We start from the raw sequence: 21302 nt of genomic DNA, 5'->3' as shown, positions 1-21302 counted from the left end.
GTAACTCTAGTTTAGTTAGAGCTAGGTCTATCTTAGACCTATCTTGTTACCTTTCATTCTCATTCTTTTAGTTCAGCAAGTACTCTCTACTCTTTTGCTTTAGCACAGTCTCATTGTCTCTCTTTTCTCTCCTCGGGTTGAGAGCTGGTTGATAGCAACAAGACCTTAGGTGGGGTGGCACCGGGCTGATGGTGGCTGAACGGAATCTGCACGTAGAACTTGCTCTGATACCAAATGTTGAAAACTGACAGCCAGCTATGGAGGAGAGAAAAGAGAGACAATGAGAGTGTGTTGAAGCAAAAGAGTAGAGTGTACTTGTTGTTGAACTAAAAGAATGAGAATAAAAGGTACAAGATAGGTCTAAGATACACCTAGCTCTAAATCAACTAGAGCTAACTGACTCTAACTCTAAGAGTGGTGACACAACTTATAACTTTACTTGTGTTCACACTAAGAACTGAAAAAAAAAACTAAAGACTAAAATATTGGACACTGCCCATAGAATTGGCAAATTCCAACAATAGCCCTAAGTGAGATGAGTAGAAGGTTGAAATGGCCAAGGTTCCTTATACATTGGTAGTTGGTAGCTTGATGTACACCATGGTTGTTAATGCCCAAACATTACCTATGTAGTGGGAGTGGTTAGCGGGTATGTGACAAACCTTGGCAAGAAGCATTGAGAGGCACTAAAGAGTGTCGTGAGAAACTTGAATGGCACAAGAGCTATGTGTATGTGCTTTGGAAGAAAGAATTCAACTATTCTTAGATATATAGATGTTGATTTTGTAGTGTGTGTGGAAACTAGAATGTCTACTACATGCTTTGTCTTTACTTTCACATATGGTGCAATCTCTTGGGTCTCTTTATTGTAGCCATGTACGGCCTTATCTACTATTAAGGTTGAATATGTTATAGTCACTGAGGCCTGCAAGGAAGCTATATGGCTTACTCGTGTAGTGGGAGAGTTAGGTATTGCAAGAGAGGTGCTTACTTTACTCTGTGGTAGTTTGATTGCCATTCAATTGGTACAAAACCCTATTTTTCATGCAAAGATAAAGCACATTGAAGTGGAGTATCACTTTATCAAGGAGGTGCTTGAGGACAAGTGTATTGAGCTTGTCAAGGTCCATATAGACGATAACCGTGTAGATCTTCTCACAAATAGTTTATCTTTTGAGCGCTTTGATATCATAGAGTGCTAATGGGCGTTGGATAGTATTTTCACTTTCTTCTTACTTACACTCTGACAAGGCACATTGGCCTTTAAGTAGGAGGCTCTTGGGGTAAAGGCCAATGGCCAATAGTTAGGTGGCTACCCCTTGTATAAGTGCACATTGTACAATGATATATAAGTGAAGATAAGAAAGAATAACTATATCATTCATTGTATCCATAAAACTATCTTGTGTGCTTCTCTCTCTCTCTCTCTCTCCCCCTCTCTCTCTCTCTCTCTCAACCCTCTTGTACTCTATAACTTCTACCTCATATCCCACCATTTCTTCCCTTTGGACAAATGCATGAGAACGACAAAATATCAAAGCTCTTATGTATTTGTCAAACTCTAATGGAGTTCATAACCATGAGATGGCAACAAAACCACACACAAAATGCTAACCCCTTTCAGATCCTAGAGCGGAAAGGGTAACCTTTGCCCACAAAGAATCCTACGAGAATGGGCATTTGCTGAGTACCACAAGATATAAAGAGTGCCTTGTGAATGGGAAAGGAGAGACTTCTTAAGAAGAGAGAAGAGCCACCACCAAGATGTCCAGCTAGGGTGAATGAGCCATATTAGTGACCCAACTGTAAGTACTTTCTTAAAACCATAGAGGGCCTTTGGTAGATGGTAGACATGATTCTCATTGCCTTTCACATCTGGTAGTGGGTGTGGAGAGGATTGATGACGATTGGCTAGAGTAATGCAATAGGATGGGGATACACTCACATAGGCTTCTATTTGTAGAGGATTTGGGGTGCACTTGACCTATTGCCAAAAATAAGCCACTTAATAATAAATAAGCATTAGTGTGCTTTTAGGGCTGGTTTAAGAAGACTTACTGATGGGTTAGTAAAAATGCTTAAATTAGTGGCTTAACACCCCCTCTTAGGTTCAAAAGGTGTATGCTCAAGACAAATTGAAGGTCATGTCTCTATCCTCTTGATTATTTGAAGGTCTAATCCCAAAGTAGCCAAGGCAAACATGCTTGTTGGCTGCCCAAGGATCTACCAAGACTACATATGTTGATGGATATCTTCTTTCTATTACCTTGCTAAAAGGGTCTTTGATTGTTTTTTCTTTTTAATTATTTATTTAATGGATTTTAATGGCAATAAGAGAAAAAGCAGAATCCTCCATGAGGATCTACCAAGATCACACATGTGATGGATATCTTCTTTTCGGTATTCTACTAAGAGGGGCTTTGATTATTTTTTCTTTTCAATGGATATCTTCTTTTCGGTATTCTACTAAGAGGGGCTTTGATTACTTTTTCTTTTCAATTATTTATCTAATGGCTTTTAATGACAATAACCAGGAAAAAGTAAAATCCTCCATAAATACAAGCCATGCAAGGCAAGGCATAGGTGATGAAGTATGTAAGAGGTAAATGATGATGTATATAGTGAGGGAAATGATGAGATATGTGTTGTATACTATCATAATAGACTACCATATGAGATGCTTTAAATATGGTGGATCCAAAGTTAATCACTCTGTGAAGAGGTAAAGGGAATCATGCTAACACAGATGCAAGGAGTTTTCATCCTTGGATATGTACTTGCATACACTAGTTTTTCCCCATCCAAAGCACCCTGTTTGTACATGAATACAATACCAATGCATGAAGTGTGCAAGGGGTAAAGGAAGTGCATCATTCTCGAATAGAATGCTATGCATAGTGAGTAGTGCCGCTTGGACAATGTCCTCTGAAAAAATTGTTGACTTGCAAAAGCACTCTTTTACAGTTATGATTGCCAAGGTACATACGGATAACAATATAAGTAGATATGGAAATGAAGTGATTAAGACCAAAATCTCGTAAGCACCAAGACCCATGCCCACCTGCCCCCCTTTAAAAAAAAACCCAAATAAGAAAAATACATCAAATGATGGAAAGGAAAGCTATGGGGACCCCCACTCCCCATCATGTTGATGTTGAAGTGGAGAGGGTACCAACGGATTGAAGAGGGTACCAACGTCAGGATGGAGGTATTAGAGGATTTGCATTGTTGATTGGTTTGGTTAAGATGTCTGCAAAGTTGTTAGATGATGGCATGAACTCTTGGTGAATGCTGCCTAGCTCTACTTGCTCTCTAGTAAAATGACAATGGACTGCGTGTCACTTTGTCTTTGGATTGATGATGGGGTTGCCAACAAGTGCTATGACATATGTGAACAAGAGATCTAGCGAGACGTCGTTGGTGCATCAAATTACTGATTCAGTATGGAAATTGAAGTTTAGATAGTGAGAATTGCTGCCCAATTGTAGTGGAGCTTGTTGTTACCCATGTGTGTTTGATTTGGTAGGCACTGAACTTCAAGCTTTCCAAGATAGACCTAGATATATGAGGGCTAGTACTAGTTTTCCAATTGTAAGCATTCCAATTTGGTATGCAAGCATCTGTGACTATGCAATTGTTCCTATCTATAGTTTTCAAGGGAATTGTAACTAAAAACTACAACAGAGGATGAGGATGTTGTATAAATTAGACGGTGTAGCATACAGAATTTGAGCAAGGAATGAAGAGTACACAACAAATAAGAGAAGAACATATATTTCTTCAGTAGTACTTTGATTGTCAGAAACAATAGGAGTGGGCCCCTCCAAATGAACATGAAGATCAGCCAGTACACAACATAACCAAACACATTCAATTGTTGTTGTGAAAGTTGCCATGTACTTATCTTCACAAGGTGAGGTAGCCACAAGAGGCTGCTTCTTGCTTAGCCAAGAAATGCATGACTGGCCTAGAAAGAAACAATGTCCACTAGTAGATTGCCTTGTATCATGATCATCAGCCCAATCTGAATCATTGTAAGCATGCATTTGCAAGCCTCTCCCCTTGGGAAATAGCAAACCATATGGTTGTGTTCCTTGCAAATAGTGAAAAATGCGCTTAATAACTTGCAAATGTAGTATTCTTGGACTATGCATCTATTTGCTCACGTGTGATACTACATGTTGTATGTCAAGACAAGTGTTGCATGGGTAGACGAGGCAATCAACAGTTTGGCTGTAAATAGCAACATGTGATAGATCACTGCCATCATGCATTGAAAGTTTCAGCCCTGTTTCCATAGGTGTGCTCATAGGTTTACAGTCTTGCATATTAAGCCTTAATAGGAACTTCTAAACATATTGTGACTGAGACATAACAATACCATGCTGGTTTGGGTGAATTGCATCCCCAAAAAATAGTGAAGCAGCCCCATGTATGACATATCTAAAGTAGAGTGCAATTCAGTGTTGAAATCTGAAATTTTTCTCATTTGGTCTAGTGAGCAACATATCATCTATGATGATTAAATCCCCCCTTTTTTTCTTGAAAATGATCAGGCGGCTGTAACTTGTTGAGAAACAATCAAAGCCCTTCTTCCTTCATATAAAAAACCACCTTCTCATAAAGAATGTAGTGCCTGAAATTTTTGGTTGCAAATACCATCGCAAGGCACAACTTCTCCATATAGGTATAGTTAATTTTTTATATGCCCAACTTCCAACTAGCAAAAGCTATTGGATGGTACCACTTTTCCTCCCAAATTTGGGCTAAACAGCAAATGATGCTATACATGGTGGCTATTGAAAATATATAGAAAATTTCACCCCTTTTAGGTGCTTTTAAAACAAGTGCTTTGGCAAGCTCCTGCATCACATCATCAAAAGATACTTTCCAAGCATCACTCCACGCAAACTGGTAGTTGAAGGACAATAGGTTTGTCAGTGACAACATTATTTTTGCCAAGGCATTGATTAACCTCCGACAATATCCTACCGATGATAGAAAGCTATGCACCTCCTTTGGAGTATGTTGTGGACTCATGGTGACTATGACCTTGATCCTTTTAGGGTCAGTCGCAATCCCTACTGAACTAACCACATGACCTAACAATAGCCCATAAGGCACTCCAAAGGCGCACTTCTGTGGGTTGAGAGCTATGCAAAATTGTCTGCAATGCTTGAAACGCTTCCACAAAATGATCAACTGTCTATCCCTTACAGTGGTTGCCCCCAGATCGTCAATGAATACTTTCAACACCTCTAGGGCTTGTTTTAAGCAATACAAGGCTTTATTTAGCTTGCAAAGTTTGTGCTTTTGGCCTTGCACAACAAAGTGTGGAGGCTGTGCAACATATGCATCCTCTTTCGAATCTCCATTTAAAATGTTGTGTTTATATCCAATTGATGTACATCCCAACTGTAAAGTGCAGCCATAGCAATCAACATCTAATGGTAGTCATTCTGGATGTAGAAGCAAATGCCTCCTCATAGTCAATGTCCTTTCTTTGAGCATATCCCTTTGGAACCAGCCTTGCCTTGTATTTGCCAAATAGACCCATCGGATTTCCTTTTCAGCTTGTAAACCCAATGTGTGCTAATGGCCTTTTTGCTAGAAGGCAAGTCAACAAGATTTTGGGTGTTATTTTGTTCAGTAGAGTGTGTCTCATCACTGTACATTCAATGTGCATTCTCAAAACATGTAGGCTTGTCCTCATCCAAAAGAGTACTAGCAAAATGGTATCCTTTCTCATCATCAATCAGATGCCTTGTATCAACAAAGTGCATCCCCTTGCATTTCTAGTACCTAAACATGTATGTTGAGGTAAAGGAGCATCCATACGAGTATGTAACAACCATCTAGGGACTGTTTTGGCTATATGTATAGGAGCTCTTTGTTGCACAAATGTGTCATCTATTGCCGTAGGAGAAATCGGATCAGGTAGAGGCTGATTTTGAGCAAGTGGGACAGATCCAACATGCTATGATGGCTGATTTTCTGCATCAAAATCAGCCCCCGAACGAATAGCATATGGAAGGAGTCTCTCAAATATATCCAAAGAGTTTTTCAGCATGCATATGTGCTGAATTTTCAGAGAATATGACATCTCTACTCACAAAAACCTTGCATGTGGAAGGATTATACAACCTATACCCTTTGCTTTCCATGCTATACCCAACAAAAAATGCATTTTAGTGCCTTGTCATCAAATTGTCCATGAAGCTCTTTGAGTACATGTGTATATGCAACACAACCAAAAACACGAAAGTAATCCACATGATGCTTCTTGCCATACCATGCCTTAGATGGTGTAGTGGTCTTCAATGCTTTTGTAGGAGCATGATTCATGATTTGTACTCATAAGGCCTTCAATCCAAAATCTATGGGGTAGCCCTTTGCTCTTCGACGTGCATCTAGTTATTTCCATAAGAGTACGGTTTTTGCGATTTGCACTCCATTATATTGAGGAGTCATCCTCATTGTAGATTCATGTGGAATGCTATGGTCTAACACATAAGCCTTGAAGGCTTTAGACTTGTAGTCTCCCCCTCAATCTATGTGAAGTCTGTACTTTCAAACATGGTAACCGTGAAACACGTTTCCTTGGCATTGAAATGCGAAATGCTTGAAATGTTTTAGTGAAACGCAAAACGCTTCGAGTGAAATGATTGACTGAAACAATATTTTAAATAGAAAGAAAATATTTCTTGCTCTTTGGAGAGTTTTTGGACACTGCATATAGGATAGACACCATTTGTTGACATGAAAGGATTCACATGGTATAAAGTTGTAACTCATTGTTTATAAAGAAAACTATCTCATATATATTATTCAACCGTTTCACTTGGCGTTTCACTTGAGACTTGCCCAAAGGTGAAATGTTTTAGGTGAAATGCGACGTTTCAGGGGTGAAACATCTCACAGTTACCTTGCTTTCGAACAATTTAGTCCCCCCTCTATCTATGCGAAGAGTCTATACCTTCAAACTAGTCTCAATTTCCGATTTGGCAACCAAATATCTAAGGCACATAAATACATCCGATTTGGCCTTCAAGCCATACACCAAGCATACCTTGAGTAGTTATTGATAAATGTGATGATCCCCAAGAGCACGAGTCTGCATGGGACCACATGCATAATTGTGTATAAGCTGTAATTTTTGGATAGCATGCACTACACCATCCTTCTTTAAGGCAAACCTATGCATTTTTCCAAGAATGCAACCTTCACAAGCATGGGTAGGTGGAGTATCCAAAGTAGGCAAAGTATTGACCATTTGACACCTTTGAAGAATCATGAGATTGCCAAAACTCATGTGCCCATAACTAGCACGTCATAACTTTGCACTTTTCATTGCAGGAGTGAGTGCACAATTGAAAATGCAATGTTGGATCTCTTCACATAATCATCCGAAAGAAAAAGACCTTTGTACAAAGTACCAGAAAGCCTCAATGCATAATCATGCTCTTTGTTATGAACAATGTATTTGTCGTTCTCAAAGATGACTTGAAATCCACTTCTGTTAAAAGCAGGCACTAAAAGCAAGTTCTTGGTAATTCTAGGCGCATTTAAAATATCCAAAAGTTGGAAATCTGTGCCATTTGTTGTGTTGTAATCAGCACCTCACCAATACCATAAATTGTATGAGTAGTGTTATTGGCATGATATACCTTCTTGCTAGAAGGGGCTGAGTGCATAGAAGAGAACAAACGCTTTCTAGAAGTGATATGTTGTGATGCACCACTATTAAAATACCAAGCATGTTGAGTTTCTCTTGCAATAAAGGCTGATCCATCCATAGAAGAATCATAACTGAATGTACAAAAATCATAGTTTCCCTCCACGAGGTTGGTTGAAGCATCACCATTAGTCGTGTGAGTAGCTGATGTTTCTTGGACAACCATATTGGAGTTCTTTTTCCTCTCTTGCAAGTCTTCTTTTGCATTCTTCAATACAATGACCTAGCTTTTTGTTACATTGGCATTTTCCCTCCTCAGATTTATCTACATCATTGCTGCCCTTATTTGAAGGCTACCCAATATCAGCCTTGGGTTGATTTGCACTTTACTTTCCTTTACCTTTGTCTTTGTACCTAGAAAGCATGTCTGGATTACTTGAACATAGGGCCATATTCTTCTGAGTTTGCTCCTCTTGAAGCAAGAAACCAGTCAACTCCACAAATGTGAGGGACTGAGTGGGCACCCTCAATGACAAATTCAGTGAAGTGTGAAAACCAAGGCATGACTCTAGAAGAGAGTTCAAAGTGATGTTCACCATCCTCCATCTTCAAACACCTCATCAATGTTGAGCAGCTGCTCACACAAATCTTGGGTGTATGTGATGTGATTTGTCATAGAATTCTTCATTAATGTGAGCATTGGCTAATTATCTATGCAAGAAAGAGATGCAGGCCTCATTCCTGGCCGCAAACATTTACTCAACAACAACCCAAGCTGCATGTGAGGTTTTGCAAGGCCGAATGTGGGGAATGATGGCTCTTTTCATTGATAGAGCTATCAAAGACAAAACTTTTGCATCTCTAAAATTCCATCTCTTTTGGTCAGGTGTAATAACAGCGGGGGAAGCAGTAGGCTGTTCTCCGCCTCTCCCTTGTGTGGGAGGAAGTCTGCTAGGAGCAATCGTTGTTGGTTGAACTTAGTCACCTATGACATACTCCCATAAATTCTTGGCCACAAGGAGGTTTCTAATCATGAAACTCCAAAGGAAGTAATTCATGCCACTCAATTTGTCCTCACTAGTGAGAATGCTAAAAACATCATTGTTATTTCTTGCCATAGCTGAAAAAAAAACTGAATGGAATCTGTAACCAAAACCTGGAACACAGAAGTGACTTAAATGACCCAAATCCTCTTCGGCATCCCAATGCAAACAAGAGTACTTGCTGTACCAAAACTGTCAAGAGTTGAATCACTGTTGTGTAGCCAGACAGTGGCTGTGAATGCGTCAATTTCTGTGCCCGAAGTGATCAGAACAACACTTTAATGCTGTACCACCACCTATAGTGTGCTGAATGCATTTAAGTCAAAACTATGTCAAAAAGGCACACAGTTCGTAACAATGCATTGGTGGTTGCTGATTGCATTTGAGTCAAATACATGGATACCTTTCAAGTCAAAACATGCTAAGGTAGTTGACTTGCATTACGTCAAAAAGACAGAGAGTTTGCGACAAGGCATTGCTGGATGCTGATTGCATTTGAGTCAAATACATGGATGCCAAGGTTTGTTGTCATGTAAATAATGATAAAGTGGATTTATTTATGTCTCGGATAACAAAACTAGTTCACATTTATGTGTGATAAAGTATGTGCTTAGGTAACAAGAATGTCAATCTTATGCATCCATTTAACATTTTATACCTGTTTTTGAGGTTGCAGAGAATTTTGTTGTTTGTTACAGGTCTTACACGTTTAAGGCAACAGCCTGAGTGTAGTGATGGTAATGTGCATTCTGGGGCACCTCCTCCATGGCTGATGGCTCAAACTCCAAGCGCATCGTCAAACTCTCAAGCTGTTTCCAAGCCTTTGTCACGTGCCCAGGAGAGAAAATTAAAGAAAATTAGAAATCCCAAGCGCGTAGGTGCTGCCTGGGCTGAAAAACGCAGAGCAGAGATGGAGATGGAGGCACGCGGTGAGATTTTGCCTGGAAACACGGGGGCTAACAGCAGCTGGTTGCCAAACTTTGGGCGTGTCTGGCAGACTGGTACTCGCCGAGAAACCAGGAAGGAGTTTGAAGCAGAGAAGTGGCTTCAGAAAGACCTGAAACAAAAGTTGGAGCCAGAGAAACCAACATTGTTTCAACCATACATTAGTAAAAGACAGGTGATCAGATTATCATATATTGTCTCTATGTTGATTTACTGTAATAAACTGTATAGTGCTTGTAAAAACGTCAGTGAGCTTCTGGGATCTGTTTTGATGAGGGCTTGTTCAGAGGGTAGGTCTTTATGTGGCAGCCAAAAGGAGAAGTGAGAGGGTCTTTTTGTTCTTTTGGAGGGGGCAGGGGGTTTTTAACTGGAAAAGGCTTTGTTCGATTGAACTTAAATGCTATCACAACTCAGGTGTTGCCAAGGTTGGAGATAAGCAGGGGAACTACATGCTTTACTGTGGAAGGCTTCGTCTGATAACCTAAATAATGCCACAATTGAAAATTAGAGACTTAAGCTTGGGAATCACGCCTAACTCATCGTTCAGGCAGCTAGGAACCCAACTTGCCACTTGGTAGTTTTGATGGACAAGGACATCATCAGTTTATTAGTGCCAGCACGTGCTTGCATTTTACAAGTATGGACAGGCTATGGAAGAGCTGATTGGCAGGATTAGTAGCATGTGTGGTAGTTGCTATTTTCCTTTATGAATGCATCTTTTTCAGATGTGAGGTTTGGTGAGGTTCAGGCCTGTTTCCAAAAGACAAGGAATGATTTCAGTTGCCCCAGGATTGATTGAACTTGATTAAGTAGCTGGAACAATTCAATTTCGAGTGTATGGATCAAAGTCTTCTGTGCTCAGTAACAGAGGAATGTTTTTTGCCTGTAAACATCTCATAGAAAACTGTGCACTCAAAAGAGTTTGACGGGAATTTAGACCTGCAGTTGTTTCATCACTGGGACAGTTTACATGGTACTAAAGAACACCTGCCATTGGCTGGGAAGATGAATGTGTTAATCAATGCACAATCAGGTGCTATTGTCTCTTTTTAATGCTACATTTGTTCTCCTATTAAGCTGAACACATCAGTTTTGAGAAACCCAACCACTGGACTTCCCTAGCCAGAGGATTGCACCAGTGGCTAGCACCAGGACGGAGACACTAGAGAGCTACTGTGACCAGTGCTTACTCTGTTTTTGACTATGTAATTACCATAGCCCATTGTTTCTTTCGGCTCTTCATTCCATGGTTTTGTGTTTGCAAATCATTTAGCTATTTTGACTTTGAGACACAAGTAGAGTTAACACAATTAGTTTTATAGCTCTTGTTTCAAAATCTTTCAGTTGTAATAACCGTCTATCAAAACTTTGTTTCTGCTTTAGTTCATTCTGAATACCTGCATCAGCTAAGGGAAAGATGTAGTGGTTGTTTCTTAGCTTGCTGGTGCTAGATTGTGGCAAGTCTTGCTGCATGAACTTGTCTTTCTTAGTGGTCACTGAGGAGACATAAAACAAGCCTATTTCTATTTGGCTCACCTGCGTAATGCTAGCATTTATGGGATGCAGTTAGTAGTAAAATGAAATGTCCAACTAAGCCTGATGTTGAGCTTGGCCATTCCTTTTGTGTTAGGTGCCTTGCAGATTTTTTATTAAATACTTGGACTGTGCATCAAATATTTGCATTCAAATGATATTAGTGTGGTTATCTAATGTATTTGAGATTGTTTCCAGAGGCTGGAGCAAAGCACAAACCAGAGTCTGAATAAACCCCCTCCTTCTGTAAGAGAGTAAATCCATCCTAAATGTCATCAACATCTTTCCATCATTTTGATAGTGTGCTATCCTCGGTGACCACAATGGCAGAGTATCTTTGTAAAGGTTTTCATAGCTACGTGATAAACCTGCTGTCAGATGATTGCGATATTCCAATGCACACACACATTCTCAGTAATCTTGATTGGGCATATTTATTTCCTTTTTACATGCCTTCTTCTCACCTGTTGAGTTAAACTTTTTTCAAAGTCTTTCTGATATGACATTTCATGACTTATTGAACATTGGATATGATATCTCTGGCATATTCAATTTGTACGAATTAACATAGCAAGGGATGGGTAGAATTGTAGTGAGAGATAGTTTTGCAAGATGTGTGATTGGCCAACTAGCAGTAGCCCGATTGGTTGGAGGGGGTGTGATCTGCCAGGGGTCTCTGATTCAAAATCCACAATTGGGTAGCTCCACGGTGCCTCATCCTTTGTGATGATCTACCTTTGGGTGAATTGCCAAGGCTGGGTTTTAAACCATTAATCTCAAAGTGGTTGTGTTTAAAAAAAAAGAGATGTACAACTGTGTGATGTCCTTACTATCTCCTGTAATAAAATACTGTTACTGCGCTAGGAACAATATGCAGGAATTATGAGGTGAAGACCATTTTGATGCACGTCTGTCTATTTTTCTACAAGATATTGAATTGCTCTTACGACTTATAATCATTGCCATTTATTTAATTCCATTTACCATGTGGAGACCACATATGATGCCAAGCATATTGATGGAATTTGCTGTACAAATTACTTCTTGTATGTGTCGTCAGTTCAAGTAATTGGTTTTGCTAATTCGAGGCTTGTTAGAGGTGAAAAAAATTCTCCATTTTGAAGATTGACATGCGCTGAATTTTCTCCAGTCACATGGACCTTAGGTTTATAAAGATAAGGTCTTTGTATTGCATGCCAGTATTATGTTCACTTTTTTGAAAGTCCTAAAATGAACAGCAAGAAGCTGCAAACTGAACACATGTAATGCTAATTGATAATCACCTGTCGGCCACTTGCCATTGGTAGATCCAGTCTCATGTTTCTTCCATTATGCTAGGTCAGTAAGCTTCTGCAATTTTTAGCTTTTATCATCATTGCCTTTGCAAATATGAACAATGAAAAAACATACAAGTGCTCAGGTTAATTTGGATAGGAAATAGTGGCTTTTGGTATGCAAGAGTTAAAAATAGACCGATAATAGTGGCTTTTGGTATGCAAGAGCTAAAAATAAATTGATAATGTAAATGCTCAGTGTTGGGATGTATATGATGAGGGTAACATCTATGGGCCAAAGATTGGAAGCTTAATAAAATCATTTTGTTTAGTAGAATTGTTTCAAGAATTAAAACTCAGGTGCATTGGATTTATTGTTGATTGACAACTGGTCTTTGAATACAGCTATAGTTATTGCTTAAATTCTTTTTCACTGCTCTGTAATGGTACAATGCAGCAAAGACAATCGAGGCTCAAGGCCTATGAATTAATCTATAGATTAGTAAATCCCCTTACTATATAAGAGTGGTATTTAACCTAGTTTCCATTTGAAGGTTGAACTAAGAACTATGGTAGTTACGGTCCATGTGATACTTGTAGTATGTTTTTTTTACTTATATATGAATGCCTAAATTGTGCAACCTTTGATTGTATTGCATTGTTTTAACAATGTGTCATATTTAATTACTGCACCGATTGTTTTGTCTTGGGATTTGGCAATTAGTTGTGTGTATTCTCTATTCATACTTAGCAGGAAGGACGCAAACTACAGCCAAGAGGATATGCTAGAGCAAGTATCGAGAAGGATGCATATTGTTGCTATGATATGAAGAACGAAGATATGATGTGATATGGATCTTTGTGAAATTGCATGTTTTTCACTTCGTGGTTCATGCATATTAGAGACCAATGATACCTTTGTTAGAAAACCATGCATGTCTCTCCATGGAAAGATACCTTAAACAAAGAGAATGTCAGTGTTGCATTGCACACAAAGTGTTTGAAGAGGAGAGAGAGACAGGGTTGAGCAATGTCTGAACCATTCAGGTTCCATCATCTTTTTCTCATTATTTTTTCATTGAGTAAAAACACACATACAAGAGTAACATAGAGTAAGTGACACGCTGACTTGACAGACTAACCATAGTCAGGTCACTGACTAGCTAATCGACTTATTTAATGTAGTCACATGCAGGAGACAGCTGTACACTAGCTGTCATGTCGGTAGTACATAAAGACAGTCACATACGACACGGGGAGCTTGACTTCTAACACTTCCCCTCAAGCTCGAGACAGCATCTGCACACCAAGTAGCTGTCTAAAACCACAAAACTTATCTTTACCCAGAGACTTGGTAAAGATATCTGCTACCTGCTCATCAGTCCTCACATGCATAAGATCAACCTTTCCTGCAAGGACCATCTCACGAATAGTGGTAGTGTACCTCTATGTGTATTGTCATGGCATGGTAAACTGGATTCATGGCCAGGAGTACACTACTCAGATTATCACATAACAGTTTCATTGGAGCATCAACCTGAATATCCAAGTCAGCCATAAGCTTGAGCAGCCAAGTAATCTCACATGCTGCCAATGCAGCCTCCTTGTACTCTGTCTCAGTATTAGATAAAGCAACCGTAGGCTGCTTTTTGCTGCTTCAATTGATTATGCCGCTACCAAAGCCAAAGGCATAGCCACTCGTAGATCGTCTGTCAGTTGAGCATCCTGCCCAATCTACATCTGTGTATCCAATCAGTGTCAAGGGCTTATCTCTGACATAGAACAATCCATAGTCTACAGTGGACTTAACATACCTCATGATGCGTCTAACTGCATCCAAGTGCGGCTTTCTCGGCTTCTGCATAAACTGGCTTATCAGCCCTACTGCATAGCTCAAGTCAGGCCTAGTGATGGTCAAGTAAATCAGACTGCCGACCATCTGTCTGTACATAGTCACATCTTCTACTTCAGCCCCAGTGTTCATGTCTAGCTTTACATTCTGGTCCAGAGGTGTATCCAGTGGTTTGCATTCAGTCATGCCATACTTCTTAAGCATTTCCATGGCATAGTGCTTCTGCATCAGCCATAAGCCATTTTCAGCTGGTACAACCTCAATACCCAATAAATACTTCAGATCTCCCAGATCTTTCATGTCAAATTTAGATTTCAGCATCTTCATAGCATGCTGAATTTTCATGTCATCAATATATAATCTCCAGTGATTATCAGGTCATCAACATATATGACCAGCACTACCAAGCCACTGTCAGTCTTCTTTGTAAACAGGCTGTGATCAGCCCTGCCGACAACAAATCCAAGACTCTGCAAGTAACAGCTGATCCTAGCATGCCAGGCTCTCGGAGCCTGCTTCAGCTCATAGTGCCTTTTTCAGCCTGCACACATAATGGTGAAAATCAGGGTGCTCATACCCTTCCGGCTGAACCATGTATACATCCTCTGTTAAATCATCGTTGAGAAATGCATTCTTAACATCCATCTGCTGCAATTTTCAGCATTTTGCAGCAGCCAAGGCAATAACAGTTCGTATGGTTTCCATTTTTGCAACCGGGCTGAATGTTTCATCATAATCCAAGCCATACTGCTGAGCATATCCTTTAGCGATCAGCCTTGCTTTGTATCTTTCCACACTGTCATCAGACTTACATTTGATTTTATAAACCCATTTGCAGCCAACATGCTTTTTCCCTTCAGGCAGTGGTACCAAATCCCAAGTCTGATTTTCAGCCAAGGCTTTCATCTCTTCGTCCATAGCCATGCATCAATTTTCATCCTTTGCTGCTTCAGCATAAGTACCTGGTTTTTTGATCTCCATCACTTTTGTCATGTAGGCATAATGCTTTGTAGAATAACCAGAGTACGTCAATCTGTCAACATGGTATCTGACCCTCTGCGATCGTCTAGGCTGTGGTGCACTGCTCGATTCCTCTCTCTCATGAGGCGGAATATACCTGTTCTGCCTTGTACCAGGCGTATGGACAGTCGGAATGCCAAGTTCACTGTCTAACATATCAGCAGACTCATATCCAGAAGTCATTCTGCCAGGTGGCGTCATACCATCCTCAGTAGCTTTCTCTTTTCCTTTGCTGTCCAAGACATCATAATATCTCCCCCTCACTGACATACTAGTGTCAGTGGACGATGAGTGTCGCAATCTCCCTGTCCATGGGGATACTGTCTGCTGACTACTAGGTCCTGTCATATCAGTGCTCTGCTGCAAATCAACTGTAGATACATGAGTGGAAGGCATATCCAATGGGACTGCAACTGGTGATACATACCATGAGTCCAACTCATCAAAGATGACATCCCTGCTTACCAAAGGCTCCTTGGTAGAGGGATCATAACATTTGTATGTCTTCTTCTCCTGCGAGTATCCAATGAACACACTTTTATGCGCTTTGGGATCCAGCTTTTTCTTTTTCTCATTTGGAATGTGCACATAAGCAAACACAGCCAAAGACCTTCATGTGTCTTACATCCGGCTTATAGCCATAGAGCCTCTCAAACGGTGTCATGTCATGAATGCCTGCAGTGGGAGTCCTGTTCAGAATATATGCGGCTGTCACAACAGCCTCTGCCCAATAGTAAAGCGGCATATGCTTCTCATTCATCATGGCCCTAGCAGCTTCCATCAGAACCCGGTTCTTCCTTTCAGCTACTCCGTTTTGCTGCGGAGTGTAGCTGCAGGTTAGCTGCCTACGAATGCCATTTTCAGCCAAAAAATCAGCAAATTCATTGGAGACATACTCCCCACCGTTGTCAGATCTCAAGCAAGAGATGTAACATTCAAATTCCTTCTCAACCTGTGCTTTAAATTTTTGAAAAACAGCAAAGACCTCATATTTTGTTTTCAATATGTAAAGCCAGGTATATCGACTGTAGTCATCAATGAAAGATACATAGTATTTGGAACCCCCCATAGATGCATTATGAGCTGGTCCCCAAACATCAGAGTGCACCAACTGCAGTGGTCGTGTACTCTGTCTTACATGCCTGACAAACGGCAATCGTGACTGCTTACCAAACTGGCAAGCCTCGCATACATGACCAATATCTGAATATTGGAATCTAGGTAACCCTGTTACCAGCTACTTCTTCTGCATGGTCTGCAGCCTCTGCAAATTGACATGACTCACTCTCTTGTGCCAAATCTCTAAGTCCCTAATAGTGCCAGAACCCTGGGCAAACATAGCGGAGTTCAGCTCTGGCAGTGTAGCATCAAGAGTGAACATTCTTCCATTTCTGTGGCCTTTCGCGATTAACTTGCATCCATTGCCAAACTCTTCAATAAAGCAACTATGCTTATTGAAGCGAACTTGCAAGTTCTGCTTTGTCATCTGGCCCACAGACAATAGGTTCTTCGTAATCGAAGGGACATGCAAAACATCATGAAGATTCTTCTTCCTGCCATCATGTACAACCAGAGGCACTTTCCCCTTGTGCTCTATGCTATGCTGCGTATCATCTCCTGTGCAAACATAGCCATGCTTATCTGCAACCATCTCAGTGAACCAGTCACCATGTGGGGTCATATGGTTTGATGCCCCTGAATCAATATACCATACTACATCATGAGATGATTTTGCAGCAGCCTTATCCTTGACATATTGCATGGCAAACAGCCTGTCACCAGAGTCATCTGCCTGATTGGACGTGGCATAATGTCCATGCTGCTTACTCTTCTGATTCCCCTACTTTTTCCAGCAGTCTTTTGCAATATGTCCATATTTTTCACAGTAATGACAATCCTTGTCGTTATTCGGATTGTCTGACTGACGCTGCTGCTGCCATGAGCCTCTGCCACGGGAGTTAGATCTCCCCCTGCCTCTGAAGTTTCCACCACCTCTGGCATTTGACGACTGCTGATTGCTATTGTTAAAGGATGCATTTTGCTGGCTTCCTCTGCTAGATCCAAAACCCCTGCCACGGCTGCCACGACCGCGCTGGTTCGAGTAAAAAACTGCATCATTATTCTTGGAGCTGCTTGACCCTGTAGCCGAGCCAAGCTTCACCTCTTCATGAATCAACAATGCAACCAGCTCATTAAAGTCGGGCATTTCAGCCCTCACAGACACGGATGTGTCAAATGACTTGTATTCTGGACCCAAGCCATTCAAAGTCACTGCAACCATATCTTCATCTTCAACCTGTGAACCAACAGATGTGAGCTGATTTGCTAAGGTTTTAATCTCCGTGACATAGTCCTGTATGGATCTGTTCTTCCTCTCTATGTTGTTGAATTTTTGCTTCAGTTGTATCTTCCTAGCACTCGTAGTTGTACCATAGTATCTGACCAATATGTTCCATGCATCTGCCGCGGACTCTTACAGTTCATAATCTGCATCACCATAGTATCTGAGATACATAATGAGAGCCAGTGTAGCACTCTACGAGCTCTTTCTGTCCAAGCTCGATGCGCTCGTCTTTGATCAGCTGTGAGGTTTCTGTCTGCAACCTCTGGTTCAGCTTCAACACCTGTCACTAGGTCCCAGTACCCTTTGCCTATCAGAAAGTTCTCCATGCGGAATTTCCATATCGCATAATTATTGCTGTCAAGCTTCTCCCCCACAATCTGGGTTATATTATCAGTTCTATCTGCATTTGCCATGTCGTAGACACTGCCTGACTACCTGCAAGCAAATGACAACCTGACTACCTTCAGCTCGTAAGACTTTATGACAGTTTTTTTGCAATTAATTGCAGGAAAAAAACCAGTAAATTTCAGTCAAATATCAGCCGAAGCAAAGTCACAATCGGTTGATCCAACTCATAAAGACAACTGCCAATACTTATGCCTGATGTTTGGTTCAGATTTAACTCCTGCAGATCCACTGCCAGGGTCCAAAAGCATGCAGTCCAAACTTGTAAACTGCAATTACAGCAGCCTTTCCAAAGTCAAACTCCACCTGGATACATGTAATGCATGTTCCAAAGCTGCTTAGTTGACTGTTGGTACATATGCCACTTCAGACATAAGCATAGAGACATCAGCTAGTGTATTCTTAACAAGTATCAATGCCAACAGTTTATGTAAAAATTGCAGTCAATAAACCAACATAACCCGCTTCAACTAGCTCAAAAAAGTCCTTAAATTAGACCATACACTTGCTTCAGTATGTCACCGTCAGTACATGACTATGTAGTGACAATACCCTGTCTACATCTGACAAGCAAGTCAAACAAAATGTCTGCAATTTATATTCATCCCAAGAAGACAAGATTTCTTTTATTTCAGCTGCAACCTTCCAGTATTTAGTGGCATTTGATGCTCCTCTCAACCCAAGACAATTCTAACATGCATATGACAGCATATATGTCTTTCAGATGTCTGCATCTGTCACTCTGTGCTTCAGTAGAAAGCAAAATGCTTACTGCCCACAATCCAAGACAGTTTCCAGCCACAAAAGAAGCTTCAGATCTGTGTATTTCAGCCACCAAACTCAGCTTGCAATTGATCAAGACAAGTACATGTAGCCTCTAGCATGTACCTATACTTCACAGGTGCTTCTGGGCATACTCAAGAGCTTCCAATGCTCTTCAAAGTGTTGTAGACTCCATATATGCTGTGTATACAATAGTGCAGACAATTTACACAGTTCTGCCCACTCTATTTCAGCTCATATCAGAGCTCAACCACAAGTACTTACTCCATGTACTTCACAAAGACCTTTTTCAGTAAGCATACATGCTTCTCATGACCCATTTATGGTCACCATTGAGTGCAATAGATAGTGCAGGCCTTCAGCCCAAATAGGCGCAATCACGCTGGTTGCAAACCCCTGTTTTCAGTTCTTCTGATGAAGATGATGATGGTGGTGTTGATGCCACACCCAAATGCACTCTAAACAGCCTCCTCAAGCTCTCAAGAAGCCACAAGCTCTGATCTTGACCCTGGAGTGTGTAATGAACAAATACCTACCTGCAGTCCACAATGGCAGCCTGTCTGCACAAAGGAAAAATGAGTCTTCACTTCCTGGAAGTAGATCTTCACTTTCTCCAGCTCTCAGAGATCCACCAAGTCTGGCTCTAATACCATGTTTGAAGAGGAGAGAGAGACAGGGTTGAGCAATGTCTGAACCATTCAGGTTTCATCATCTTCTTCTCATGATTTTTTCATTGAGTAAAAACACACATACAAGAGTAACATAGAGTAAGTGACACGCTGACTAGACAGACTAACCATAGTCAGGTCACCGACTAGCTAACCGACTTATTTAATGTAGTCACATGTAGGAGACAGCTGTACATTAGCTGTCATGTCGGTAGTACATAAAGACAGTCACACACGACACGGGGAGCTTGACTTCTAACACAAAGTCTTTGTGTGGAGTATTTATTGAGAAGGCATGCTCATTTATCTCGTGGATCATCCATTGTACACAGTGTGGAAATTGCAAAAAGGTGGAATGTCAATGCAAAAAAGAGACGAAATGTTTGCATAGTAGTAAAACTTGTTAACTTAGTGCTCTTTTGCATGCTGAAGAATTGTATCTATAGATTAGATCATATTGCTAATAATAGCATTATTTGTTGATAAGGCAAGGCTCATTGGAAAGAGGTATGGATAAATGCACATGGACTATGAAAGGGACATTTTGTATGCATGACTTAAATAAGATGTCTCTTATTGATTATCAAAGTGTCTAATGTATGGGAAAGAATAGCTCAACCAACATTGGGAATTGCTTAGATCTTATGCAAAGAATGCAATTTTAAAGCTGTCATTTACAAGAGTAAGTGTGCATAGACCATTCAATAAGGTATGTCGGCGATCATCTCAGTTATGTATGTTGATTATGAAGAGCATCATATAGTTCAAAGAAAATAGCAAGAGCATAGTATGGTAGGCTTTCAAATGTCAAGCATATTGGATTAAGGGTTCTTATCGAAAGTAAAAGATTTTACATCATATAAACAAATAGTGGGTGCTATTGTGTTGGAGGAAACTAGTATATTAAACATACACAATACATGCAAGAAAGTCAACTTAGTCAACGATTTTGTGGTGTTTATGTTTTACCTTGTATACTATAAATAGGTGCAATGAAACTAATGCGACCAAAATGTTTATGCAATCATCTATCCAATAAAAATTAGGCCTTTTCACGCTAGCACCCTCTGGCATCTAATCAAGGTGTTTGGGGACACATGCAATTGTCGGAGTGCTCATTTTTGACAATACGTGAAAAATGAACCACCAAACATCCAGTGATTGGCAATATTGTTGCAAGCGATAAACATTAATCGCAATGTTCTCAATATCAACACTAAGGGAAGATCTTAATACCATTAAAAGTAATTAGAAAATAAATTAAAACATGTGGTTGAAATCAAACATTGGCTATGTTCACACATGCATGAAGTTCTTTTAATCATAGTAATATCTAATAATTATATGGAGTTCTTTGCTTGGATTTTAATCCAAAATGAGTTGTATTTGATTTTCTTTTTTTCCTATTCATGAATGAGTTATGTTCCAGGGAGCTTTATAAGCACTAACGCATGAACTCTAAGTAAAGTTCAGAAGCTATATTTGCATATTTGGCATTTGGTCATGTGCATTGTGCCTTTGAGCCATGTTGGCTTTTGATCGACCTTCGAGTCATGTACATGCACCTTTGAATCATGTCTTACTTTAGGTTTTAAGTTTCTTGATAGATTATGTATCTCTTTTAATATTAGATTCTAGAGAATCATTGTATGGAGTTGGACATTGCCTCTTTGAGATAGACATTTTCATATTCTTTTTCATATGTTTCGTGTCACGGGTTCAATCACCCATGTCTTCGAGGGGGAATTTGTTAGTTTTAT

At 40.2% G+C, this 21302-nt stretch overlaps 1 protein-coding gene across 1 annotated transcript in view; it reads left to right on the top strand.

Moving 5' to 3' along the window:
* Nucleotides 1-12094, top strand: part of LOC148036851 (TITAN-like protein) — a 69900-nt gene extending 57806 nt beyond the window's left edge. The window contains exons 2-3 of the mRNA XM_087675774.1: nt 9417-9838; nt 11395-12094. Of these exons, the coding sequence (XP_087531900.1) occupies nt 9491-9838; nt 11395-11454 (408 nt within the window). The 5' untranslated portion in view covers nt 9417-9490 and the 3' untranslated portion in view covers nt 11455-12094. The remainder of the gene's footprint in view (nt 1-9416; nt 9839-11394) is intronic.
* Nucleotides 12095-21302: the final 9208 nt, after the last annotated feature.

The sequence above is a fragment of the Lygodium microphyllum genome, chromosome 4 (assembly GCF_053477565.2).
Source record: "Lygodium microphyllum isolate KBCC chromosome 4, Lygodium_microphyllum_v1.1.10, whole genome shotgun sequence".
Classification (NCBI taxonomy): Eukaryota; Viridiplantae; Streptophyta; class Polypodiopsida; order Schizaeales; family Lygodiaceae; genus Lygodium; species Lygodium microphyllum.
The sequence above is the reverse complement of the archived record's forward strand: the minus strand, read 5'-3'. Positions and strand labels throughout refer to the sequence as shown.